Genomic DNA, 27,083 nt, shown 5'->3' on the forward strand with positions numbered 1-27,083 from the left:
GCCTGAAGACCAGAAGAGGGCGCCAGACCTCTTTACAGATGGTTGTGAGCCACCATGTGGTTGCTGGGAATTGAACTCAGGACCTTTGGAAGAGCAGGCAATGCTCTTAACCACTGAGCCATCTCTCCAGCCCCAATAAGTCTTTTCTTTTAAGATGTTAGCCGGGTGGTGATGGTTTGCGCTTTTAATGCCAGCCCTCAGGAGGCAGAGACAGGCAGATCGTTGTGAGTTTAAGGCCCGCCTGGTCTACAGAGCGAGTTCCAGGAGCGGCACCAAAGCTACACAGAGAAACCCAGTCTCAAAAACCAAAACCAAACAAACAAACAAAAAAACCCCAAAAAAGATTTGATTTATTTTAAATTATGTTTCAGGAGGTTGTGCATGCAGTACCTGAGGAGGCCAGAAGAGAGTGTCCTATCTGTAGGAGCTGTAGTTGCAGGTGTTTGTAAGTCACTCAACATAGCTTCCATGTGCTAGGAATTGAACTCTGGTCTTCTGGAAGAGCAGTACAGAGTCTTAACCTCTGAACTATCTCCCTAGCCCCAAACATTTTCTGTGTCTGTGATACATTATGAGCATTTTCTCTTTTTAAAAATCATTATTTATTGTATGATTGCATATTATATATATATATACACACACACACACACACATATGTGTATATTTTGTGTATATGAGTGTTTTGCCTGTGTGTATGAATTGCACCGTATACACTTGTGGTACTTATGGAGGTCAGAAGAGGGCATCAGATCCCCGAAACTGGAGTTACTTATGGTTGTGAATCTCTGGGTGGATGCTGGGAAAAGAACATGGGTCTTCTATAAGAGCAGCAAGTGCTCTTAACAACAGAACCATCTCTAGTCCTTCTCTACCCCCTACATCCTTCTGAGACAAATTCTCACTATCGCAGCCTTGACAGACCTGGAACTCAGGCCTATCAGCCTTTTACTTCCTGAATGCTGTATTTAGAGTGTGTAACTACCACACCCAACCTAGCTTAGTTCCCCTGTCCCTGCTCTTGGAGACAAGGTCTCATTCTGCAACCCAGGTTTCAGGCTTGCTTTAATCTTTCTGCCTTAGCTGTCCAAGTCCCATGTGACAGGTGTGAGCCATCATAGCTCACTAATTCACGATTATTGTTTAACGACAGTATCTCAGTTTCTAGTCCAGGAGAACTCTGCTGGCCTCAGCCTCTACTCAGAAGACTGAGATCAGAAAAAGGGATAAGCCACCACATCCAGCTTTCATTATCTGATTTTCACCCCACAAATAACTTTCTATTTGTCTTGTGTTTGTTTTGTTTTCCAGGACGGGGTTTCTCTGTGTAACCCTGGCTGTGCCAGAACTCGCTCTGTAGACCAGGTTGGCCCTGAACTTGGAGATCCAACCTGTCTCCACCTCTCAAGTGCTGGGATTAAAGCTGGTGCTCCCACCACCCATCTATAGGGCCATTCTTATTCAAACCACCACAGCAGGCAGTTTAATTGTTTTCTTTTGGGAACTTGCTCTGTAGACCAGGTTGGCCTCGAACTCACAGAGATCTGCCTGTCTCTGCCTCCTGAGTTCTGGGATTTAAAAGCGTGCGCCGCCACCACTCAGGAGGCAGAAGCAGGCAGATGTCTATAAATTTGAGACTAGCCTGGTTTACATAGTGAATTGCAGGACATCCAAGGCTACAAGTTCTCGTTCTCTCTCTCTCTCTCTCTCTCTCTCTCTCTCTCTCTCTCTCTCTCTGTCAAAAAGAAAAGTAAGTAAATAAATGTATTAGGCTGGGCATGGGGTATACACCTTTAATCCCAGTGCTTGGGAGGTGGGGACAGGAAGATCTCTAGAGGAGTTTGAGCCCAGTCTAGTCAACATAGTAGATATAGTTCCAGACTAGCTAACGCTATATAGTGAGACATTGTCTCTATTATTCTTCAGTGTGTGTGTGTGTGTGTGTACCCGCATGGGTGTAGGTGTAGAGCCTGCAGGTCAACACCAGGTATGTTCCTCTGTCAGGGTCTCTCACGGCCTGGAGACCAGCAAAGCTCCAGGATCTCCCTCTCTGTGCATTCGGAGCACCGTGGTTATAAATGAGTGCTGTTGTACCTGGCTTCTGTGTGGGGCTGGGCTCTGCACTCAGATCTTCATGCTTGTGCAGCAAGCGCTTTGCCTACTGAGACATCTCCCCAGCCCCTTAAACTTAGAATGCATATGAATTGCAAACGTCATTGGCCCTCTGTTCATACACTGTTCTCAAAGGTAGCAACAAACTTTGGCTCTTGTCCTCTGGCATGTGCTTCTGTTCATACTGTCTTGTACATGCTGCTTCCCTAGGAGTTACACGAATGATCTGTAGATGTGCTTTGTAACCCTACACTGTATTACCTCTGCTTCTGCTCCCATCCTTTAACTGAGGAAATGAGTAAGGAATGTTCACATTTTATGCCTATACAAATAATGTACTGTGCATAGAGTTGTTTTTGCCTTTGGGCAGGTGGGGGTGGTGCTTTTCTATACTTGTTGGTAATTCTTCCCAAGTCTTCTTACTTGTGTCTCAGCACAGTTAACCTTGAGCTACTTGCTGCTGGGTTCTGTCAGCTTTTTCTTGGGACCTACCTTCTATAGCCTGCAGGTGTGGCATTAGGGACTTTTCCAAAGAATAAGTCCCTAGTGGTCTCTCATTGTGAGGGAGGTGGGAGCAGCGGGCAGGGCCTCCTGAATGCATGAAGCAAAGGACACCTTTCCTTTTCTCCATGACAGATGATGGTAAAAGGGTGGCAGATACCTTCTTTAATGTTTATCTCTGACAGGCCTACTAAAACCTTTGTCATCCTGATACTATATAACAACCCTTCCTCAACTGTCTCTGGTACTCTATTACACATTCAGGGTAAAGGGTCTCATATGCAAACTGTGTGCTTCTATTCCAGGTGGCTGAACAGACTGTATACACAGGTAGTAATTTTCCAGGAGTCCACTTAGATAAGACAGTGTGGACAGAAATTTCTAGCACTTAGGAAGGCAGACAGGAAGATCAGAACCTCAAGGTCATCTTCAGCTATGTAGTGAGTTCCAAGCCAACCTGGGCTACATGAACCCTACCTGTCTCAAAATCAAAATAACCAAAAACAATAACAAAATAAAACAAAAACAAAGCAAACAATAAAACCCAAGACCAGGTAATCCCAGCACTCAAGGGGAGAGGAAGGAGGATCTCTGAGTTCAAGACCAGCTTCATGATAGTCACAGAGAGACAGAGAGACCGAGACCCTGTCTCAGAAAACCACCACCAACAAAAACACATATAAAAAATGAACCTTAAAGGGAGGGGCTCCTGTCTTTTGAGCTCAGGGTGGTGAGTTCTGACACCCAAAGGGGAAAGAAATCTTTCTACGCTAGACATCTGCAGGAGACCAGAAAAGTGGGTACCCTTTCCCTTCAGTGTGAACCAAAGAAGGAGTGGGCATTGCCTAGGGTGGTCAGTGATGAAGAGAGTGGGTCAAAGAGTCCTAACAGAGCTGAGCGGGTCCTTGGGTGATAGATAGATAGCCTGGTCTGTGCTTGTTAGACAACTATGGGAGGGCTTTTGTACTGGCTGGTAGAGCTCCTCTGTTAAAGATACCCAAGATAAGTCAGTCCAAATGAGGTGGCTTTGTCCGAAGGAACTGTGGGGGCTCACTGACACCTCATGTGGGAAGACAGTGATGTTACTGTGTGTTAGACTGTCTTTAATAGACGGAGCCATCTCTGCACAGTTAGGGTCTCTTCCCTTTCTCTTTCTTTTTCTTTTTCTTTTTTTTTGGACAGAGTCTCACTGTGTAACTCTGGCTGTCGGGGAACTATATAGACCTGGTTGGCTTCAGATCCATCTGTCACTGCCTCCCAAGTGCTGGGTTTAAAGCAGTGGTTCTCAACCTTTCTAATGCTGCAACCCTTTAATACAGTTCCTCATGTTGTGGTGACCCCCAACCATAAAAGTATTTTCATTGCTGCTTCATAACTGATTCTGCTATTGTTAGGAATCATAATGTAAATCTATGACATACAGGGTGGTCTTAGATGACCCATGTGAAAAGGGTCATTCGACCCCTGAAGAGATCGTGACCCACAGGTTGAGAACCAGTGGATTAAAGGCTTGTGCTATGATGCCTAGTCCCAGCAGGGTTTCCTAATGTTTCACTCATTGCTGCTTAGGCAGTGCCAGGCAGTGCCTTTCACATATACCATGCGTCAAGGGCAGCTGTGGAAGTCAGGGTACCTTCCAGTCTCTCTTGTGAAGGGGGAGATCTAGGCCTGTAATCATTAATCAGTCCCCAGGATGCTCCATTTTAAACCAGACACCCAGGCAACCATGGCTAGAATGGCAACGAGAAGGGCACTAGTGCCTGGCTCCAAAGGAGACAGGATGCTCTATGTGTCAAAGTGCTTGGAACGCATTCTGTGGGTGGGGTGGGGAGATGGCAAAGCCTCCTTCAGGGTGATCAGAAGGAGCTGGATAGCAGCCAGGTTTATTCCAGGGTGGCCTAGACCGGATCACAGCCTCTGACAATGTCTGTGGTCTTACTGTAAGGGAGGATCTGAACTTTTCCTTAGGAAGAGTCCGAATCAGGCCACACCCAAGACTTGCAGGAGTAAGGTGTGTCAGGGACAAAGTGCAGCACAGAGGAAGGCTGAGTGCTTGGCTGCTTTCCACTCTACTTGACTAAAAATAAGTAAAAACATTTCAAAATATGGTTTGCGTCTGGCTTTACTAAATATGAAGAGACTGCAGGCACCGTGAATGGGATGTGAGATTGGCAGAGCATGGTATTGTTCTGCACAGCTTACAGCAGATCTGGCTTCTTCCAGTTGAGGTTGTATCCTGTCTATGTGGTGTCATTGTGTGTGTTGTCGTGTGTGTTGCTGTGGTGGGTGTCACCCCCTCTCCCAAAGTATATTCAAGTTTGTTAGAATAGAATTATCTTTCATTATCTCTAGTGGGTTGATGCTCCTTGAACTCGGGGTCTCTAACAGTTGATTCCACACCTGTCTATATGTGTGACATTACTCTGCTGGGAGACGAGAGCTCACCCTCAGCAGTGTCCCCCTGGCCTCTGGGTGATGCAGAAGAAATTGATGATGTGGAGCACCGCCTCCAATATTCCTGGAAGCGTGACCAGGCTTGTTAGGAACTGTAGGAAAGAAAAAACGCTGCCTTAACTGAAGTTAGGGCTGCTGGAAAGTTTCTGGTAGTGTTTGTTCACCAAGATTGATCTGATTAGGTTCTATTCCCAAACAAAAGGAGACAACCCTGATTTACAACAGGCCTTTAGCCCATCCCCTACATCAAAGGAACGGGCCTTTAAAGGGCAGCTCAAGGGGGAGCAGAGTCTCAACCACTTTTAAGTCCTGATCTGCCTTTAAGTTCCCTGTACTCTTTTCAGGAGAGCCGTACTTTTTCCAGGTTTCCTGATAGAATTCCGACCCTTGGTAAACACTATGAGAAGAAAAACACTGATGTACTTAAGGAAGAATGCTGGCAGTGTCTTCTGCAGTGAAACTCCCCCATCTGCCCAAGTGGCCAGACTTATAGTCTCCTCTCTGTTTAAGTTGTTGAAAGTGTAACCTGGGACCTGAGGGAGATTTAAGGATGACAGCGTATGTGGATTGTGTAAGCCAAGGCCTATATAAGCAGCAGGTAAAGTTTTCTGTTCGCTTTTGTGCGGTAGCCACAACCAGTCATGTGCCATTACTAAAGAGCCTTTTCTTTTTCCTCTCCTAGCCTTCGAGTCCTCAGTAGTTTCTCACTGGGAAGGCACGTTCATCCCATGTCACTGGTACACTGCCTGCCACTCACCAAGCACATCTCTTTGTCAAAGCTGTCACAGTCGGCCATGCCTGGATCTGTCTGTCCTCTGCAGGAAGCTAAGGCTGTACTTGTTGACTAGTTCTGTGAAAGTAACTGGTAGCTGCTTGGGAGTGCTCTCTTAGGAGTCTGGCTTGGCCTAAGGTGACAGCTGCTTCTGACACAGAGCCCATGTTTGACTTGTCCCCTCAGATTCCTATGCCTGCTCCCCTCAGCCTGTGTGCTCATCCACAAGTTTGTGACTTGCTGGCCTTGCTTAGGACCTGGTGTTGGGAGAGTGTTCTGCACCTCTAAATTTTTACTAAATGTTTACCTCTCAGTCTTTTTTCTATCCTTGCCAGAAGGTGGAAAGGGGAATAGATAGGACTCTAGGGACACAGGTGAGGCATGTGTTAATCCTGAGATTCTCCAGAGAAAAACCAGTTCCACCATTGGGGTCAAAAGCAAGCTTTTATTAAAGTAGTATTAAGTACCAACCCAGGTGGAAATTGTTCAGGAATACTCCCTGGAACTTCCAGCTCAGTGGCCCCAAGACTTGTGTTGTTGGACTTCTGTGGCCAAAACCTATAGGCCGCCGTACCTTCCCATGAAGCTCTGTCATTATTTTTCAAGAACTGCAACTCCAAGAATCCCAGGAGGTTAACCTGTTCTTGGGCAGGTGAGCCTATAGGTTATTTAGGTTCTATGCATGCTTCTGAACACAGGTCTGCTTCATCTCAGTGATTTTATCACCTATCAGGTGATGTTTTCCTTTCCAGTGTGGAAGCCTTGCAGCCTCAGAGTGGCCCTATTCCTGCATGTGTCTGTCCCTACACGTCCTGTGGACTGGTTCTTGGTACCATTCTACTTTGTTACTCCCATGTCTCTTGTGGCTCCAGGGACCTTTCTCTTCACACAGCTGTTCTACACCCGGATGCCTTGCAAGCAGGCACCTGCTGCTGCCATCTTGTCAGAGTCAGACCTTCAGAAGTAGATAGGGGAGGTCAGAACTTCAGATACGCCTGCTAATGAAGGATGTAGCAATGTAATGTTTTACATTTAATTGAATTTATTAATTATTGGGGATAGAGAGGGTATGCGTGTGCTATGACATGCATGTGAGGGGTCAGAGGACAAGTTTATGGTGCCAGTTCTTTCTTTCCACCTTTTATAGGTTCTGGGGATCAAACTCAGGTTATCAGGTTTATGCAGCAATTGCTTTACCTGCTGAGCATCTCACTCGTCCCATGATATGTTTGGTATGTCTCATCACTAATACTCCTACCCGTGCTCTCTCCATGATTCCAAAGGTACGATGCTGTAGTCCACACACTTGTTCTTCAGTAAGTAGACTCAGTTGGTTTGTGTTTTGGAGGTCAGAATGCTTTTGAGTACCAACTGGGCTGAGTTAAAGCTCAGAGCCCCCAACTTACTGATTTGTTTACACACAAGTCCAGTGCTGCATAGAAAAGACAGGCTGCAAGAAGAGCAGAGTAACCAGGCTCCAGGCCTCAGGGCCACAAGTTAATAGTCTTCTTTCTAACAGATACATGCCTGTGCTTTCTTTTTAAAAGATAATGTATTTTCTTTTATGTGTGTGAATGTTTTGCTTGGATGAGTGTATGCATATGCACGCAGTTCCCTCAGAGGTCAGAGAAGGTATATTTCTGGGAACTGGAGTTACAGGTGATTGTGAGACACATGTAGGTGTTGAGAATCACACTCAGGGTCTCTGAAAGAGCAGCCAGTGCTCTTAACCACTGAGCCATATCTCCAGCCTCTACTTGTTCTTTCTATGTGTATTCAGGTAGACGGTGGCCGTGTGCACTCTCAGAGCTCTGTTTGGTCCACAGTGTGAAGTAGAACCTTTACTAGGATAGTCCTTTTATATCTGTGTATGAAATTATTCTAGATGTTTTGTTGCTGTTTTATATTGGTGTGAACTGTCTTGTGTTGTTCTTAGTCGTTAGCAGTTGGAGCTGTTCTCTTTGGCTCTAGTAGGCAAACATGAATTGCTGCACACAGATTCTTGCCTTTGGGGGGATGGACAGTTTCTGTGGACTCTTCATTCTGCAGGGGAGGAATCTGGAGCTGCAGTCCCACTCTACTCAGATGTCACTCAGGCCTAGAAATAGGGCCCGGTTGGCCACCCAGTAACTGAATTGTGAGCAATCTCCGGGACAGTCCCTTTGTCCTTCATGCTCAGGGACTTCTCTTCTTTATGGTGTCACCTTCCTCCCCCATCTCCTGGCCCTGCCCTTACTCTTGTTAACTCTGGCCACTGCTCTGCCGAGTGCCTCTCTCTTCATTCCTCTCAGGATTCAGCCAGGTTGGCTTCCCCGGGACAGCAGCTGTCTAGCAGGGAGACCTGCTAGTGTATGTAAACATCTCTTCTTTTGTATTTCAGTGAGGATGCCATGAGGAAAGCTGGTGTGGCCCACAGTAAATCTAGCAAGGATATGGAGAGTCATGTGTTCCTGAAGGCCAAGACCCGGGTAAGACCCTGCTGGCCAAAGTCCCCAGCAGAGCAGTTCCAGGAGGGGAGTGTTGCTGACACTGAGACCCCTCTGTGCAGATCCTGTAGAGGGGAGTGCTTGCTTGCTGATCTCGGATACAGCTGACGCTCCAGAACCTCCCATGTTCATGGAATAGGCAAGACTCCTGGATGGGCACTGAGGTTACAGGCCCTGCCTCTGACCCTGGCCTCATTGCTGACCCTGTCATATGTATGTAGTGGGCTCTGTGGTGCCTACAGAGAGTTCCTTGGATCCCACTGCTCCTATGGAAGGAGAGGCTGGCTTTGTGTTCCCAGAGCCTACACATCCCTGATGCCCAAGGATCCATTTCGTCCCTTTCTCTTTGGTTCCTCTGTTCAGAGGGGTGTGCAATGTTTGGTAAAGTTGAGATTAAAACTTCCCAGGTGGAACTGGAAGAATTTCCAGGCTGGTGCAGCACTGTGGTCTTAAGGTGACCTTTTCCTAGTGTGTTAGTTCCCAGGAGTGAAGATTAGAAGTGAAACAAGAAAGATGGCTCAGCCATTATGAGACCATACTGTTCTTGAAGAGGACTCAAGTTCAGTTTCTAGTACCCATGTTGGATGGTTCACAGCAGCCTAGAAGTCCCGCTCCATGGGATTGGCCTCCACAGGCACCTGCACTCTCGTGTATATTACCTACTCCCATTCCCACCCCACCCCCACACAGTTTTAATTTAAAGCATGGTATGGTGGTGCATGGCTTTAATCTTAGCACTTAGGAGGCAGAGGCAGGTGGATTTGAGGCCAGCCTAGTCTATATATCAAGTTAGGCTAGCCAGGGCTACAAGTGAGACTGTCTTCAAATAAATAAAGTAACTAATCCATTTTTTAAAAAAAAAATCATGCAAAATGATGGAAATGAAATGAAATTGAAGCAGAGATGGAAGTGTGTTCTTGTTCATGTGTGTATGGAAGGAAGAACAGGTTTCAAGCTTATGGATTGCTCTGTGGGTGCATGATAGACATTTTGTTTTTCTTTTAAAAACGTTATTGAGATTGCACTAAGGAACTGTGAAATTCATCCATTTGAGGTATATAATTCAGCCTGAGTCATGTGAAGTTATTGCAATGTAATGCTAGAATACTTTACAGAAGCTTGGTACCTGTTAGCAGTCATGTCCCACTTCCCCTCGCCATAGCAGCCACTCACCTGCATATTGCTGTGGGTTTTCCATTTGAGCTTGCTTTAGAAACATGATCACAATGGTTTTTGCAAGTTCAAGACAAAATTCCATGGTGTAGACTAGGCTGGCCTCAAGAGAGATGTCCTGCTTCTGTCTTCTGAGTGCTGGAATTAAAGGCATGTGCCAGTGTGACTGTCCCCGATTTCTTTCTCTGTTGAATTAATTATATTCCATCATTTTCTGTATATTATTGTATCAGTTAGTCTTCATTTGGGTTCTCATTTTTGAGGGGCTATCCTGAATAATAGCATTATTTTACATACTCACATACTAGTTTTTATGTAGATTTATTTCATCTCTCTTGGGGAAATGAAAACTTCCTACATACTTGGGGTTTGAGTTTCTGACTCATTGGCACTGTTCAGCTTTTCCACAGTAGCTGCACCGTGTGACACCACCGTGTGAAGTCCCACAACAGCTTAAGGCTCTGTCACTCCCCACAGTTGTTGTCTCTGTTACTATGGCCGTTGGTGACCAGTACTGTGATTCTGATTGGTGTTTGTCTAGTCAGTAATGACATTATACATCTGGTTAGTGCTTTTGAGCCACGTGTAAACATTCTGTGGTAAGATGTCTGTTTTTATCTTTTGATGTTTTTAAATAGCTCTTTATATATTTGGATACATAGATCATCTAATTTACAACTCTCTGTGAGTTCAAGGCCAGCCTGGTCTACAGAGCTAGTTCCAGGACAGGCTCCAAAGCTACAGAAAAACCCTGTCTTGGAAACCCCCCCCTTCCAAAAAAAAGAATTTCGGTAAAGACTTAATCGGAGCAAGGCATGGTGGCACACATCTTTAATCCCAGTATTTAGAAGGAGGCAGAAGCAGGTGGATCTCTGTGAGTTCAAGCCCAGACTACTCTACAGAGTGAGTTCCAGGACAGCCAGAGCTACGCAGTAGCCATACTCTATCTCAAAAACAAACAAACAAAACCCAAAAACTCAAAAAACAAAAACAAAATGTCACGTTCAGCCTCGTCCAGCAAGGAATGACACGCAATACACCGGAGCTCTTCTCACTGCAGTTTATTCCAGGACTTTATTCGCTTTCTCTCTCTCTTCCCCTCTCTTTCTTTCCTCTCTCCTCTCTCCTTTCCCTCTCTCTCCGGGCAAACCTCTCCCAGCCCTTAAGTAGGCATGGGCTGCCAACCCCGAACTGCCAGGTGGGCACTGCCCATAGGTTCACGCATATTCAGGTAGCTGATAATCATTGCGTGATCATAGCATAGGTCAGGCCTTAGTCATCTCAGGAGTTGATTATACATCTCCATCAGGTGTGACACCACGCAGCTCGCTACAACAAAATATTTAATTGAATCAACTATTTCTATTTCTAAAATGTAAATTCTTTTTGTTCAACTTTGCAGCTTTGTTTATTATCTTAGTTCATGACAAGCCAGTCTAAAACTTAGTGCCTTAAAGGATATAATAACCCTTTAGTTTTCCTTGGTCTGTGGTTCTGGAGTTGGAGGTGGTTGGAATTGTCTAGCCAGTCTATCTTCTGCCTTTTCTTAAAGGGTCTAATAACCCTTTAGTTCTCCTTGGTTTGTGGTTCTGGAGTTGGAGGTGGTTGGAATTGTCTAGCCAGTCTATCTTCTGCCTTTTCTTAAAGGGTCTAATAACCCTTTAGTTCTCCTTGGTTTGTGGTTCTGGAGTTGGAGGTGGTTGGAATTGTCTAGCCAGTCTATCTTCTGCCTTTTCTTGGGGCTGCCTGTTGATTTTCATGAGAGGTGCCTTAGTAGTCTCTTGAAGCTGTCTCTGATCCCTGACTCCAGCAGTAGACCTGGCTAACTGGAGAACTGCCATGAGAGCAGCGCTGACTGATCTCTCGGGATTCTGTGAATTTTTTTATTTTTGAGACAGGGTCTCACCATGAAGCTTCTGACTATCCTGGAATTCAGAGACCAGCTCGCCTGTGTCTCCCACATGCTGGGATTAAAGGTGTGTACCACCACACCCAGAAATGTCTGTATTTTTTAATGACTTGACCTCTTTTTACCTACTGTTCCCCATGGAGGTAGGTCTGTGTCTATTATTGGAGTGAGAACCTTCCTACCCAAGGCACCTTGGCAGCCCAGGTTCCCTTGTACTCCTGGAGCATTGAAGAGAATGGGTAGGGGGAGGAATTGGAAAGTCAAGAGTCATGGGTCATGGAGGAAGGGAATGATCTTTCCTTGAAATCCTGGTACAGGAGACAGCACCCTCTGCGGGTTTCTGTAGGCTCTGCGCTCATATGCACCACCCTTCACATACATATAATTAAAAATCAAATCAGAGATGGGATAGCTTCTTTGGGGACTTGAATAGCAATAGGAGGCAAAGGTGGAGGCCATTTTTTTTTAACAGATCTTGCCTCAATTATATTTGTAAAAACAGCATATGGTTCTGACCATCTGCAAATAGTGCATAGGTGTGTCACACCAGTCCATCTGTCTTCATGTTGGCAGACAGAAACCTTTTCTATGGGACTTCACAGGGGCCTGGGCACCTGTGGGAGCCTGAGCTGGTGCTGAGGCCTCTGCCTTGGTTTGAACCTTGGGCTATGGTTCACAAAGTCTATGACCCTTGGCCATGTAGCTTCTACTCTGCTTCCCAGACTTGGGTGAGCAGTGACAGCAGGACGGCTGAGCTTGTGGCTGGCATCTTGGGCTCCACCAGGGCCCTGACAGCCTCTGCACTTGACTCGTCTGCACTGTGTGCCTGCATCATCTTCAGGGCTTTCTTCTGTGCTTCTAGACAAAGTTTATGCTCCTCAGGTACTGGTGGCCCACCCTCTTAAGAGATTCCTATCTTTGTGACCAGGGTTTCTTGATGCCATTTTTGTGCTGTTTTTGGGATTGATTGTGTGTGATGTGTGTGGTTCCTGGAATGGCCTGTGGCTCCCAAAGTGGCTGGGACCAGAAGAGAAACTAGGTGAAGGTAATTTTAAAAGGGAGGGTAATTTTAGAATTAATAATTTTGAAGTTTATTCATTAGGTTCTTTATAGTATGTACTGGTAGCTTAAGTTGAAGAGAATAAAATTGGGCATGGTGGTGCAGACCTTTAATCCCAGAACTTGGGGTAGAAGTAGACCATTTCTTTGAGTTGAAGCCAGCCTGGTCTTCTAAGTGTTTTCCAGGCAAGCCCCACTCCAGTGGTACATAAAACATTTTTGGTTTTGGTTTGGTTTGGTTTTTGAGACAGTGTTTCTCTCTGTGTAGCTCTCTGGCTGTCCAGGAACTCCCTCTGTAGATCCGCCTGCCTCTACTTTCTGAGTGCTGTGACTAAAAGTGTGCATCGCCACTGCCTAGCCAACTTTTTTTTTTTTTTAAGATACTAGCTAAGCTTTCTAAGCCCTCATTCCTTAAAGGGCTAGTTCATACCCCACCCCCACCCCCCCAGTATCATTCTAGTTTGGTCATTTTATCTATGAGAAAGGTCTTTTATGGGAAATCAATTTTTTTTAGTTATCTGCTCTTTTCTGCTTGAGACTGTTCATATTTGACACATAATTTCATAGACACAGCCAATCCATTTTCATCTAACCCCAGCCCACAAATTACACATAGAGAAGACAATTTCAGCATCCTAGCCTTCGAAAGAAGTGAGGTGGGAACAAAGCACAAGAGGGAGGCACTTAGGTTAATGTTTGTAGAAGCCTGAGAAGAGACTTATTTATTTACTTATTTTAATCGGGGTGGGGTCTCTGTTCTTCCTGCTGCCAAGGAGCTAAGTCCAAAATGTCTGTTTTTAATTAGGACAGCAGTAATGGTGACAGTGTCTTACATGCTCCTGTAGTTTCGTAGGAATTAGTGCAGTCACATACGGATCTCATTTGTTAGTTACGTCTGCAGTTAGGTTTCATAGTGTTGTAGAGCTGACAGCAAACAGTTCCGGATTTCAAGTCATACTCATCAAATATGAAAAGCCTGTGCATTTTCCTTGTTCTGTGTCAGGGGCGTTTATTGAGCAGTCTAAGCAAGTATATAGTATATACTATAGTCCAGTTGTTCCTTCTGCCCAATATTCCTTGGCTGCTGTGACCAACTCTAAAGAGGATATTTCCCTAAGGAATGACTTCACGTCCTCGTGGAGAGTCACTTCTGTCAACCCCATCCCCAGCTACCTGGCCGGCCCAGTGTCTAGCCTTACCTTCTGAGCGCTGGGATCACAGGCTTGTGTCACTGCACTCCGTCTGTGCGGTGCTGGTGATTAAAGCCCAGGTGTGTGTAGAGGCCTGCACTGTCCTATCAAGTGGGCCACATCCCTAGCCACAGGCAACAGCTTTCTAGCTGTAACTCCAAATACGAAGCATCAGAGGAAAGCAGGCAATTCTGCTCCATCAAAACACACCTTTGAGGCTGCTGAGATGACTCAGCAGCAAAGGCACTTGCTGCCAAGCCTGATGATCCTCTGTTCTTTCTCTGCCACCCACATAGAAGAGAACCAGCTTCTGCAAGTTGTTTTCTGTCCTCTACTTGCATGTTCATAGCATGTCTACCAATGCATATATAGTTAATTAAAATATAAACTTATTGTGCACTATAGGACTTACCAAGAGAATGAAAAACCACCCTTGGCATTACATATATTGCCAGAAAATCACTTGAGCATAACATAGAAGACTCCCATCTAAAAATAAAGCAGACAAGACAAGAAGCAATGTTTACTAACTGTAGAGAAATCAGAGCCCTTACATTGCTGGGGGGAATGTAAATCGTGCCCTGCTGTAAAGAGCAATATAGTGACTGCTTGAAGAACAAAGGCACGGCACGCTCCATGTATATTTTCATAGGTATTATTTAACATAAATGAAAACATCCAGATAAAAACTTGTGCCAGTATTTCCATATTATCATTCATAAAAGCCAGAAGTGGAGAGGGGGTGGACAGATGGCTCAGTGGTCATGAGCACTGACTGCTCTTCCAGAGGATCCAAGTTCAATTCCCAGCAGCCATGTGCTGGCCTACAACAGTGGTAACTCCAGCTCTAGAGCTTCCAGTGCCCATTTCTGGCCCCTTTGGTCACTGCATGCACGTGATGCACAGACACACAGAAGGCAAAACTCCCATACACAGACTAAAGTCATAACTTCTCTCAAAGCCCAAAATAGAGACAGTTCAGATGCCTGTTAACTGGTGGGTAGATAAACAGAATGTGTCCATATGTAGCAGTACTGTTTGGCCATATAAAGTATGAACTGTTCATGCGACTACAAAGTGAGTCTTAATAATATGGCAGACATTCTGTATACAAAGTTGAACAGTCACAAAGAACTGCATTTTGTATGCATTTTGCTAAGGTATTCATAATTGGCAAACTGATGATGAATTACTAGTGTCCTGTGGCTGGTGTAATAAATGGTTGCAGATGTAGAAACTTTGGTCTCTGAGTCCCATACCTCTCTCTCTTGGGGCTTTCCTTTCTCTTGAAGGGTAACACATGTTTGTAGTTGGCTAGTTTTGTTTCTGCCTGCCTTTCTTCCCCCCCCCCTCCTTTTTGGACAGGGTCTCACTTTTAGCCCAGACTCGTCTTGAACTCACTATCCTGCCCTGCCTCATGCTTTGTGTCTTTTGTGAACAGAACTATGAAACAGCATGTTTTTGAGATAATGAATAAAGCTCCACCATTTCCTTCTGATGTTTTCAGTTGAGGTGAACTGAGATTAACCTTAAGAGTTGTTTGAAAGCAAATTTCATCTGGAACCATGCATGTTATGTATGAATGAATATCTTGACTTCTCATATCGTTGGCAGATAGTCTCCATAGTGACCAAGTATGGTCATTGTTAAATTTAAGATTCTTTTTTTTTTATTTATTTATTATGTATACAATATTCTGTGTGTATGCCCGAAGGCCAGAAGAGGGCACCAGACCCCATTACAGATGGTTGTGAGCCACCATGTGGTTGCTGGGAATTGAACTCAGGACCTTTAGAAGGGCAGGCAACGCTCTTAATCTCTGAGCCATCTCTCCAGCCCCCTAAATTTAAGATTCTTTTGCAGCTTTCCTTGTGTCCATATTCTTCCATGAGAACTGATGTAGTTTTGAGGTTTTGTTTCTTTTTTTTTTCCTTCTCTATCAGAAAATGACCACTTTAAAGATCCTTTTTTCCTATAGTATTCTGCCAACAACTTGATACTCATTTGTTTTTGTTGAGTTTTGAATTTTTCTTTTGATTTCTTTCATTTTCTCGGTTGTGAAAGCTTGACACACTTTCTGAGTGCATACCCAGCAGCACGGGATGTTTGTACAGGGCTGTTTCCTGCCTGGTTCCTGATATTTGATACTTTCTGTGATTAGTCTAACCTTTGGCATTTCTTCTGCAGATTTAAGGGACTGTATTCAGACTCCTTGGGTCTTTTACAAAAGGTAGCATGCGATGCAGAGTAGTGGGTAATATTGGTATTTCCCTTCTCATTTCTTGTGGGAGCCCATTCTAGGCTGCTGCTGTTTCTTCTTTTGGCAGGACTAATGAGTATTTGAAAGCCTGTGAGGCTGACACCCACACTTTCCTGTCATGTGTGTGTGTCATGCATGAGCTCAGGCCTCACACATGCTCTGCTGCCAAGCTATGTCCCCAGCTGCTCCTGAGCCTTCTCATCATTTCTCTGTAAACTAGCCAGTGATAGTCATCTTTGTATCAATCGGTGGGAAAGAATACTAAGGGCATTATTAATACATGTAAAGTCTTTATACCTGGGCCTGGTACTAGTTATGGGGTTGTTGTTTACAGTCTCATAAACTGCCTTGGATGCAGCCTGGACACATGAAATTGTGATGATGAGCAGGGCAGAGGGAGAGAGAGAGTGCAGTTATCTGGCCCTCAGCCTCGTTTCTCAGTCATCCTGGATGTTTTAGAGGACTTTGGAGAGAAAGTCTGGGGATACGCACACCTGTGGGAAGGTCAGTTCAGCCACCAGTACCCACCACCGAAGGTGAACAACAGCTAAGGAACAAAAGGCAACCAAGCCTTGGGGTCAAGGGTGCAATGACAGTAACTGAAGTCTCCTGTGGAAAGTCTCCTCTGCAGTTCCCCACAACATGTTCCTAGATAACCAGCCTTTGGGAGATATATAGAATATTCTGTGTCCCCATCCCACTGTCCTGGTCTATAGAGCTGAATTGGACCTTGATGACTGTCATACTGTAAACCAGGAGTGGTGCTGGTCATCTCAACACAAGTCTGAACACCTGGCCCCGGGCACTGGATCTTTTGTCCCAGCCTGTGTGTGGAAAAGACTTTGGGGACATACTCCTGTGCTTGGTCTGCTGTGTCTTAGGTCTCAGTAAACATAGGCCATTCCTTCTGGAATCTGCTTCTTCCAGTCATGTCTTTCATGGTAGTAGAAAAAAAAAAAACTTGCTAAACTATTTTAAAGACCATAAGAGAAAACAGTTCAGGTTTTTAAAAGAAAGTCACATACGGTTCTCTTCCACTGGACCTTGGCCATCTCATTTCCATTCCTGGTTCTTTGACTTCTAAAGTCCCTGGTCCCCACTCACCACATGACTATACTTTAGATAACAGACGGTTAACTGTGGGGCTTTTGTTCGCCCTTGGCAGACTGTCTTTCAGTCAGAAATTGACGGGGCATTGGAAAGGGCTGTGTTGACAGAACCTTTAATTTCCCTCTTCCAGCTGTGCATTCTTTCCTCTGTCTGACCCCGCCCTGTGAGGACAGGTTTCCCCAGCTTCCCCTTCATCTTACTCTATACTGATTCCTTTAGTGGGGAAACAATGCTAAATGGAGCCTGGAAATTCATGAGAGACAATAGCTGTTCAGCCCATGTTTATCTTCTGTCTTTTGTTACCTTGTCAGTTCCAGGATAACTTTGGAAAACAACTCATGCAAACAGCAGATACTAAGGCCTTTGCTCTGTAGATGGAGGCTACATGTTTGTTTCCCAGCTACCAAGACCCGAATAATCACACAGAAATTATATTAATTACAACACTGCTTGGCCAGCAGCTTAGGAACCTTTCTAGCTAGCTCTTATATCTTAAATCAACCCATTCTATTAATCTGTATATCACCACTGATAAGGGTCCTGCGTCTCCTCCTCTGGCAGCTACATGGCGTCTCCCTGACTCCACCTGCTCTCTCTCTCTCTATCTCTCTTCCAGCCTGGATATATTCTTCTCTGCCATAGGCCAAATAAGCTTCTTTACTAACCACTGCTAGTAAAATATATTTGTAGCATACAGAGGAAATCCCACATCATTGCTCTTCTGAATTGCCATGCTAGCAGAATGGGCATTTCGGTGGAGGAAGGGATGGGTGGCATGGGATTTTAACCCAGGTATCTCTGTTCTATACCTCAGTGTAGACTCCTAGTAGTTATTTCCCTAGAAAACCCAGGAGTGCCTTAGATACACACAAGACAGTCAGTGGAAGGCAAGCCCCACTGGGTGTTTCAGAAACAGGACAGCATAGAAAAAAGACCTGTGCAAGCAGTAGCCTTCAGCCGTCATATTTGAGAGGGGCTTTGCTCTTTCTCTCATCTGTTCATCTATCAGAAGAGCATCCTCAGTCATCCTGGAAGGGCTTTGGAGAAGAAGGAAAGACCATATCTTTCTTTTGAAATACTCATGCAGATTTATGTATAAATACCTGTCTCACCAGCAGAGGAAAGGTCACCACAGTGTTGTTACAAAAAGCAAAAGTACTAATTTACGGATAGTGCAAACCTTGTGACCTTGGGCCAAGTACTGGGACACCACACAGACTCACAGTGATTGCCCTGTGATAAGAAGGGACTTTCCGAGGGCTTCCTAGCCGAGTGTTCTCTTCATTGGGTGGAAGGTCTCTACACCCTTACTTTGTATCTCTGAGGGGAAGTCGCTGATGGCCTCCCTATGAGAGATGGATTCCAGAGGAAGCCAAGTGGGATGAGTGGCTGTGGCCATCTCAGGCAGTCCAGGAGGCCAAGACTTGTAGGAAGAAGCTCAGCTGGGTGGCTGGGCCACCGAGGGGTGGCAAGGGTGAATCCCGTGCCTTTGTTTCTCCATGGGGATTAAAGTACTTCTTGTTTTTACTTTTAGGATGAATACCTTTCCCTTGTGGCCCGGCTCATTATCCATTTCAGAGATATTCGTAAGTAAGAGTTCATATTATGGGGTAATTGTGGTTCTTCGAGGGGCCTGTTTTGTGACTGTGTAGTAGGAACTCTCAGGTAGGCCTTAGCACTTGAATTAGAACATTGCATTTTTCTGGGAAGCTCCTCATTGCTTCTGGACCCTCCACCCTCCTAGGTCTCAGCCTCAAACATGTGGATTTTGACTTGGAAATGTTGATCTCAAAGTGATGTAAAGTGGGCTGCTGTTCTCACTCCTTTTTATGACTTCTGCATTTGTCTCTGGGTAGTTCTTAAGTGAGCAGCTTACTTTGTAAGGGGATTTTATCCCAGAAAAGTTGATTTTGCTAACCCTAGGGAGGCCTGAACTGTGTGTTTCTGAGACTGAAGTTTTTGAAGTCAGTTCCCAAAGTCCTTGCTCCCTCTCCTTGCTGGGCTGAGGGTCACTTTACCTCAACTCTTATCCCCTATGATTCAGAGGGGATTGTTGTGGTGTTAGCCTGGTGAGCAGCTCCCCAACTTTTCAGATGTGAATTGTCATAACCTCCAGGGGCAAGATTCTTGGCACATTTGTGTTAGGCAGAGACATACCAAGTGCTCCTGGATGGCCGCAGCCTGTGACGGGCACCAGGCTAGTAAACACTGAGTTCCAGCTGACAGTTGTATAAGCTCTAGACAAGCTTGTCTTGATGGGCCCATCCAACCCCCCCACCCCACTTGGGTTGGGGACAAAATGTAGGTTGTAGTGACAGTCGCAGCTTTTAGCGTCAGGTCACTGAGAGCAAGGGAGGACATTGTGAATTCCAATGCTCAGTGATAATAACTTCATACTGACTTTTTCTCCCCCAAGACAGGGTTTCTCTGTGTAACCCTGGCTGTCCTGAAACTCACTCTATAGACCAGGCTGGCCTTGAACTTAGAGATATGTCTGCCTTCTGAGTGCTGGGGTTAAAAGCGTGTACTTCCATGCCCTACTACTCCACGCTAACTTTTTAAAAAAGATTATTAAATTTTGTGTTTTTGTATGTGTGAGTGTATGTGTGTGTGTGTGTGAGTGTGTGTGTGTGTCTCTGTGTGTGGCTATGCACATGTGAGTGCAGGTGCCCATGGAGCCCAGAGGCATTAGGTCCCCTGGAGCTTGAGTTACAGGCAGTTGTGAGCTGCTAGATGTGGGTATTAGGAACCAAACTCCGGTCCTCTGCCAGAGTAGTGCATTCTTGGCCTTTAATCCCTGTACTTGGGAGGCAGAGGCAGGCAGTTCTCTGTGAGTTCAAGGCCAGCCTGGTCTACAGAGTGAGTTCCAGGACAGCTAGGCCTACACAGAGAAACCCTGTCTCAAAAACCAGTATATATTTGCCTGTGTTAGAATGGAATAAAACTAGCCAGCACAACCATTGAACTATCTTTCCAGCCCAATTTCACACTAAGTTTTTTTTTACCAGAATGACCAGCAAGGTAGACTTTCCCGATCTTACTTTCTTTGGGGTATTGGGTGGAACTGAGGGAAAAGAGAAAGACTGGAGAGCAGGCAGCTGTGTATCCTGGCCTGGATTTCCATGCCCAGATCTTTAGGATGATGGCCTGGGATATACACAGCCCACATGCTCACATGGAGGGACTAAGCAGGAAGTTCTGGACCACCAATGGTTAGGGCACTTCTTTCATAGGGGCTGGGTGTGGCAGACAAGATTCCCAGCCGTGAGCAGCGTCAGGTAGACTTGGTTTCTTCACCGAGAAAATGGAGATGCTCAAATTCTCAGCACTGTTCTTTTAGCCCCAACATGGGTTCTTGTTACTCCTGTTGTGATTCAACATCTGAGCCAAGACTTTGGACATGGAAGAAAGTAAAGGCCCAGAGTCTCTCAGCTTATGGTGTGCTAGCCTTGGGGGTAGTTCATTGAACTAGACCCCCAAGTTTCTTTGCCCCCTCGATGCCCAGACTCTCTTTGTGTGCAGCATTGCTGGGGGTAGTCATCTCCTCCCTAGTTACTAGAATACCAGCAGCTCCTTGGAATTGAGGCTCCAGGTTCTATTGGCCTTGTTTCTATGCATGGTCAGTTCAGTTTTAGCAAATGACCCTGGTCAGACACCTGCAGAACTGACCTATCCTGGGAAATGTGCGTTTATGCAAAACTGTTTACATTGGGGTTTTGTGTTTGTGTTTCTCTGTAGATAACAAGAAATCACAAGCTTCTGTCAGTGGTAAGTTCTCCTTTCAAAGTTCAGTTTTCCCAGCCTCCAGTTTTGGATGGCAGGGATAAGAGGGTGCATGTCTTGTGTGTGGGTCAACTGCTTACTGGACTGGAACATTGAAAAGATCTCGGGTGGAGTGGCCACTGACTAGAGCTGTGTCCCAGCCTCTTCTCCACCCTTTGCTTTCTTGTACACTGAAGTTACCCCAATGCTTTTCCATCTTGTTTTGTTTAGCAGAAAGATCATAAAAACTTAGAAGGCTTTGATACATTACCTAGAAGAACCATTGTATTGTGATATATTAGTGAACCCATAGTAATATGTCACAGTTATAAAATAGCTGTGGAAATTCACTTCCTCTGTTTCTTTCTCTTTCGGGTGTGGGGGCATGTTTTTGAGACAGGTTCTCTGTTTGTAGCTGTGGCTGTCCTGGAACTATGTGTAGACCAGGCTGGCCCCAAATTCACAGAGATCTGCCAGCCTCTGCCTCCTGGGGTGTTGGGGCAAAAGATATACACCACCACACCCCCAACTGTATTCACTTTTTTGTTGTTGTTTTGTCTTGTTTTATTTAATTTATTTACATTTTATGTATGAGTGTTCTGCATATACACGTGCATGCCAGAAGAAAGCATCACATCCTATTATAATTGGTTGTGAGCCACCATGTGGTTGCTGGGAATTGAATTCAGGACCTCTGGAAGAGCATCCAGAGCTCTTAACTGCTGAGCCCCCGTTTTTTATTTTTTAAGACAGGGTTTCCCTGTGTAGACCTGGCTATCCTGGTACTTGCTCTGTAGACCAGGCTGACCTCGAACTCAGTTTCGCCAGCCTCTGCCTCCCGAGTGCTGGGATCGAAGGCTTGTACTACCAATGCCCAGCATATTCACTTTAAGTTACAAACTTATTTGTGAGTTCAGAAATCTTTTTATTTTAATTTCAAAGTTTATCATCTAAGGGAAATTGTGTCCATTGAATTGAACCCTGGACTTTGTCTTCTGAGCTGTCATCATGGGATTTTCAGATCCATTCTGGCCAGCTGATCTTCAGCTTGTCAGAAAAGGGAATGAGGTTCTGTGGAAGGTGTTAAGCTCTGTCTGCAGAACCACCACCACCACTGTTACCAAAGAAGTGTACACTAGCACTGCAGCCTGCCTGTGAGGCTTACCCTAGGCCTGCAGCTGTAAGTGTCTGCTTGAATAGTTCTCTTGCCCACAGCCCAGGGCTGGCCAAGTACATATGGCTTGGAGAATGCCTGGCCTCTGCAGTGTTGAATCGCTGTAGTATAGGCTCATTGGGTACTATCCAATTCTGTGGCCAGATGACCAGCCAGGTGATGCCTGTCTAAAGGCAGTTGTCTCCTGTGAGGATGACATCTGGCTGCTTGTCCTTGATTGTGCCATTGCTCACTGACCTACTACACCTAGTGTCCTGAGGTTCAGTGAGCATGGCGTTGCCCTTCAGCACTCTGTGGAGCTCTCTCATATTCCTTTACTTGTTCTGATACACTGCTCCTGGCCTCAGGTCTGTGTTGGAGTGGTGTTCCATAGAGATTTGGCTGCAAAAACCAGGGCATTGGTATGCCAGCCTACTTGTGCTCACCCTAGGGAGTGCCTGCCAGTGCCCTTTGCTTCTTTAACCAGCCACCATGCTCCCTGCCTGCTGGGAAGAAGAGCTTCATACTTTGGTGTCTCTGGAAGTCTGCTGTGGGCTTACCCCATAGAAGGGCTGGACAGCGAAGAAGGGTCTGGTCGCTAGTTGGCCTGACGTGAAGCTGTGCACATCACAAGCTCCATTGTAACCCAGCATTAGGACATTGACACAGGCTGGGGTGATACATGGAGTATGTTCCCTGGTCAGTACCCAGAGCCTTGTCCCCTGGGAATCTGGGGGAATTTCAGGCTCCTACTTGTTTGGGAATTTGAATTGGTCAAACACACAGGAGGGAGGGGATCTATGCCCAGAAGCCATTTACCTGTGAGACTGCCCAGTTTGTGTTGCTTTCCTCAGACTGTGTTCTTGTGTCCCCACAGACCCCATGAATGCACTGCAGAGCCTTACTGGTGGACCCACTGCAGGAGCAACTGGGATTGGCATGCCTCCTCGGGGCCCAGGACAGTCCCTAGGTGGGATGGGTGGCCTTGGCGCCATGGGACAGCCAATGTCCCTCTCCGGGCAGCCACCCCCTGGAACCTCTGGGATGGCCCCTCATGGCATGGCTGTGGTATCTACAGCAACTCCACAGAGTGAGTACTGTATTCCTTGGCAGGTGGCACTGCAGGCTGTTCTGTGGTTAAGGTGTTATTGGGAAAAGTGTCAAGGAGTACCAGATAGCTCTGTCCTGGATATTGGGGTACACAGGAAAACACCAACCCTTCTCTGAGCCTAGAAGAGTGAGTAATGCTGGCCCTCCTAGCCGGGGCTGTGAGGAGGGGGAGAGACTTTCGGATTTGGAGGTTTGTGGTATGTTTGGTTGATAAGTTGGGTTTTTGTTTTGTTTTGGTTTTTCTCTTCTTTTCTTTTAGCTTTGGAGCCTGTCCTAGAACTCTGTAGACCAGGTTGGCCGCAAACTCACAGAGATTCACCTGCCTCTGCCTCCTGAGTGCTGAGATTAAAGGTGTGTGCCACCACCGCCTGGCTGGTTTGGTTTTTCAAGACGGGGCCCCTCTGTATAGCCCTGGCTGTCTTGGAACGCTGTCTGTAGACTAGGCTGGCCTTGAATTCAAAGATCCACCTGTCTCTGTCTCTCAAGTGGTGGGATTAAAGGTGTGTGCCACCACTGCCTGGCAAGGCTTGTGGTTTTTTGTTTTTTGTTTTGTTTGTTTGTTTTGTTTTTGTTTTCTGAAATAGGGTTTCTCTGTAACTTTGGAACTTGTTCTAGAACTTGCTCTGTAGACCAGGCTGGCTTCAAACTCACAGAGATCCGCCTGCCTCTGCCTCCCGAGTACTTGGATTAAAGGTGTGCGCCATCACTGCCTGGCTAAAGCTTGTGTTTTATTAGTGAAATATAAGAACTGTCTGTTGAGATTTGTGGGCACAAATACGTGATACTCTTTGCACCGTGTGTCCCCAGGTGTGCCTTGAGGTTGTGGGTATGGCATCTACCCCTACTTTTATCCCGTGGTCAGTTTTGGCTGTGCTTTGCAGTCATTCGTTCTTCCTTTGGGATCCCCGCTCTTAAAGGAGGTGTTTGCCCTCCTCACACCTTTCTGTAGGTTGTCCTAGCTGCAGATACCCTGGCTGGGACTAAGGTTGCAGTGTCACTCTGTAGTCTTGGCTGGCCTGGAACTTGCTCAGTACCAGTACCCGCTGCTTCTGCCTCCTGAGTGCTGCTGAGCTTTTAAGCTTGCGTCCTCATTCCTGGCTATTACTTGCTCTTTTACAGTAAGAGATTGCTTTAGAATGCTGGGATTGGAATGCTTTTGTGATTTGTAGTTTGTCTTGTAGTCCACGCCTAAGAATTGGTCTTAGATAAATTATTTTTCAGACATTCAGTGGAGAGGCTGTAGTATCCTGTGCATACCATCTCTCTTGTCTGCTGTTGGCCCACACCCTGTTTTCAGCTTCCAGAGGCTGGTCTGCTGGGTGGCTCTAGTTGAAGGCTGAAGTGGTTCTCCGCTTATACATCCTGCTGTGCTCTCTGCCTTGCCCTTGCCTCCTGGGTTCACCTGAAGTAGGTGCCGGTGGCCTTCTGTTCTGTCTTCCTCATGCCTTCTGCAGGCACTCCTATGTCATTTAGCCCGGTTCAGGTCTTCAACCAGTGTCCCTAGAGGGCACAGCCTGAGTCAGAAGTTGTACCAAAATAGAAGCTACGGATACTCTTAACAGTAGAAAACCTCCCTGAAGTCCTCAGGCCCTGGCTCAGTCCCTAGCGCCGCTGCTGCTGGTGGGGATTTGGGAAAGAAGTTAAAATGCTGGTAAGAACTGGTGACCTGAGATTAATTCCGAGAATCCACATTTTGGAGAGAACTTTCTTCTACCATCTGTCCTCTGACCTTCACATGTGTGCCATGGTATCCACGTGCCCCCTATTAAATCAGTGTAAAAAATTTAGGAAGTATATTAGCAAGCTTTATACTTTCAATTATATGTAATAAGTTGAAAATTATTCATAAGACAGTGGAAATAAGTTAATAAATTTCAAAGCAATAGGAAAAATGGAGTAAAAAACAAAGCAATAAACAACCCAAACAATGTATAAAGTCCAGTACAGTCATCCAAAAAGACTCTTGCAGTTCACAAAAGTAGAGACTGGAAGGATGGTTCAGCTTTTAAAAACATGTGCTGCTCTTGTAGAGACCCAGGTTCAGTTCTCAACACCCATATGGACTGACTTAAAGCTATAACTCCAGTCCCAGGGGATCCAGTGCCTCTGCCTTCTGCAAATACTTGCATTTATGTATACCTCCCCACACACACAACTTAAATCTTTGAAACAACAACAACAAAAACAAATGCTTAGAAAAATGAGAGACAAGGGCTTGGGATGTAGCACAGTGTTACCTGTATGCACCTCAGTGTAGCTCAGCTGCCTCCTGTCCACTGTGCAGAGAAAGGCAGAGGAGAAAAAACACAAAATGAGGTGGGAATATGTTAGTCATAATCAAATGACTTTGCTCTTGAGGGGGAGGGGAGTGTGTGTCTTGAGGGGGAGGGGAGTGTGTATGTCTTGAGGGGGAGGGGAGTGTGTGTGTCTTGAGGGGGAGGGGAGTGTGTGTGTCTTGAGGGGGAGGGGAGTGTGTGTGTGTGTGTGTCCGTGTGTGTGTGTGTCCGCCCACAGAGGCCAGAAAAAGGCATTGGATCCCCCTGGAAGTGAAGTTATAGGCAGTTGTGAGCTGCCCACCACAGGTGGTAGGAAAGGAATTGAACCTGAGTCCTCTGGAAGAGCAACTGAGTTTTCTTAGCTGCTAAACCATCTCTCCATCCCCAGGTTTTTATATTAAAGATGGAATGTGATTTCTATTACATTTTAAGAGACATACCCGTAGTGTAAGACCCAGAAAAGTATGAAAATAAATGGTAAGGATGTATTAGTCCCATTAGTAATGGCTAGTTAAACAGACAAAAACAGGTTCATTAAAAAATACATTTTTATTTTATTTATCTGTTTGAGTGTTTTGTCTGCATGTATATTTGTGTGAAAACCAGAAGAGGGCATTAAATATCCTTCAAGTGGAATTACTGGTGGTTGTGAGCTGCCATGTGGATGCTGGGAAGTGAACTGTATCCTTAACACAAGGAACACATGTTTTTAACCACTGAGCCATGTATTAGAAAAGATTTGAATGACAACAACATAATGAATAGCTTAATGTAAACAAAGGATGGAAAAAATGTTTATGAAAATAACCATGAAGTAAGCCTCATTATTTTCAGAGTATTTGTGGTTGTACGCGTTTTCTGGGTATCAAACTTAGAAGTCTGTAACGTAAGTTCTTGCACCTACCAGCAGTGGCTAAAAGGAATCGTGACAATGGTGCTAGTGATGGAGAAACAGTCCTTCGTGGGTTTCAGATGAGAATGTGAGATAGTTCTTAATCAGACGGGAATGGGAAAGATAGCTCAGTGATTAGGAGCACTGAGTGCTCTTGTAGAAGACTTAGATTCAGTTCCCAGCACCCACATGGTGGTTAGTAACCTTCTGTAGCTCCAGTTCCAGGGGATCTGATGCCAGAGGCAGCTTTATCAGTAGGCAGTGGCTATTGCTGCCTTCCTTGTCATGTTGCTCTGGGACACCTTCAGGGCGGCACAGCCTAAGTCTAGATGCTCTCTCCAGCTCAGCTGCAGCTCCAGCAAGTGGCATTGCAGCAACAACAGCAGCAGCAGCAGCAGCAGCAACAGCAGCAGTTCCAGCAACAGCAGGCAGCGGCACTGCAACAGCAGCAACAACAGCAGCAGCAGCAACAACAGCAATTCCAGGTTCAACAGAATGCCATGCAGCAACAGTTCCAAGCAGTAGTGCAGCAGCAGCAGCATCTCCAGCAGCAGCAGCAGCAGCAACACCTGATTAAGTTGCATCACCAAAGCCAGCAACAACAGGTACCAATTTCCCTTGTTGCTATCCTGGGCCTTAGTTCTGTAGTCCTTGAGCCTGGGAACAAGTGTCATCCAAGGTGTTTGGTGCATGGCTACACTAGTCCTCCTCCGTGGGCCTTCCCACAGGTGGGAAAAGTAGATCCTAGCTCAGGAGAAAGGCCTCTCCGATGGGTCTTGATTCTGTACCATGGACCTGCTGTTTGTACCAGGGTCTATAGAAGTGCATATGAGCTACCAGAAGAAAGAAGGGAGGCAGACACTCCAA

General features: G+C 45.8%; 1 protein-coding gene across 8 annotated transcripts in view; it reads left to right on the forward strand.

The window, feature by feature from the left end:
- The window catches only part of Med15 (mediator complex subunit 15), a 62,955-nt gene that overhangs the window by 13,006 nt on the left and 22,866 nt on the right, over positions 1–27,083 (forward strand). For 6 of the 8 annotated variants that reach the window (XM_075969943.1, XM_075969960.1, XM_075969976.1 and 3 more), the window contains exons 2-6: positions 8,217–8,304; positions 18,558–18,609; positions 20,762–20,791; positions 22,816–23,028; positions 26,559–26,821. In XM_075969943.1, coding sequence (XP_075826058.1) covers positions 8,217–8,304; positions 18,558–18,609; positions 20,762–20,791; positions 22,816–23,028; positions 26,559–26,821 — 646 coding nt within the window. The remainder of the gene's footprint in view (positions 1–8,216; positions 8,305–18,557; positions 18,610–20,761; positions 20,792–22,815; positions 23,029–26,558; positions 26,822–27,083) is intronic. The other 2 variants (XM_075969983.1, XM_075969987.1) reach the window with 1 other exon arrangement.

The sequence above is a fragment of the Microtus pennsylvanicus genome, chromosome 1, assembly GCF_037038515.1.
Source record: "Microtus pennsylvanicus isolate mMicPen1 chromosome 1, mMicPen1.hap1, whole genome shotgun sequence".
Taxonomy (NCBI): domain Eukaryota; kingdom Metazoa; phylum Chordata; class Mammalia; order Rodentia; family Cricetidae; genus Microtus; species Microtus pennsylvanicus.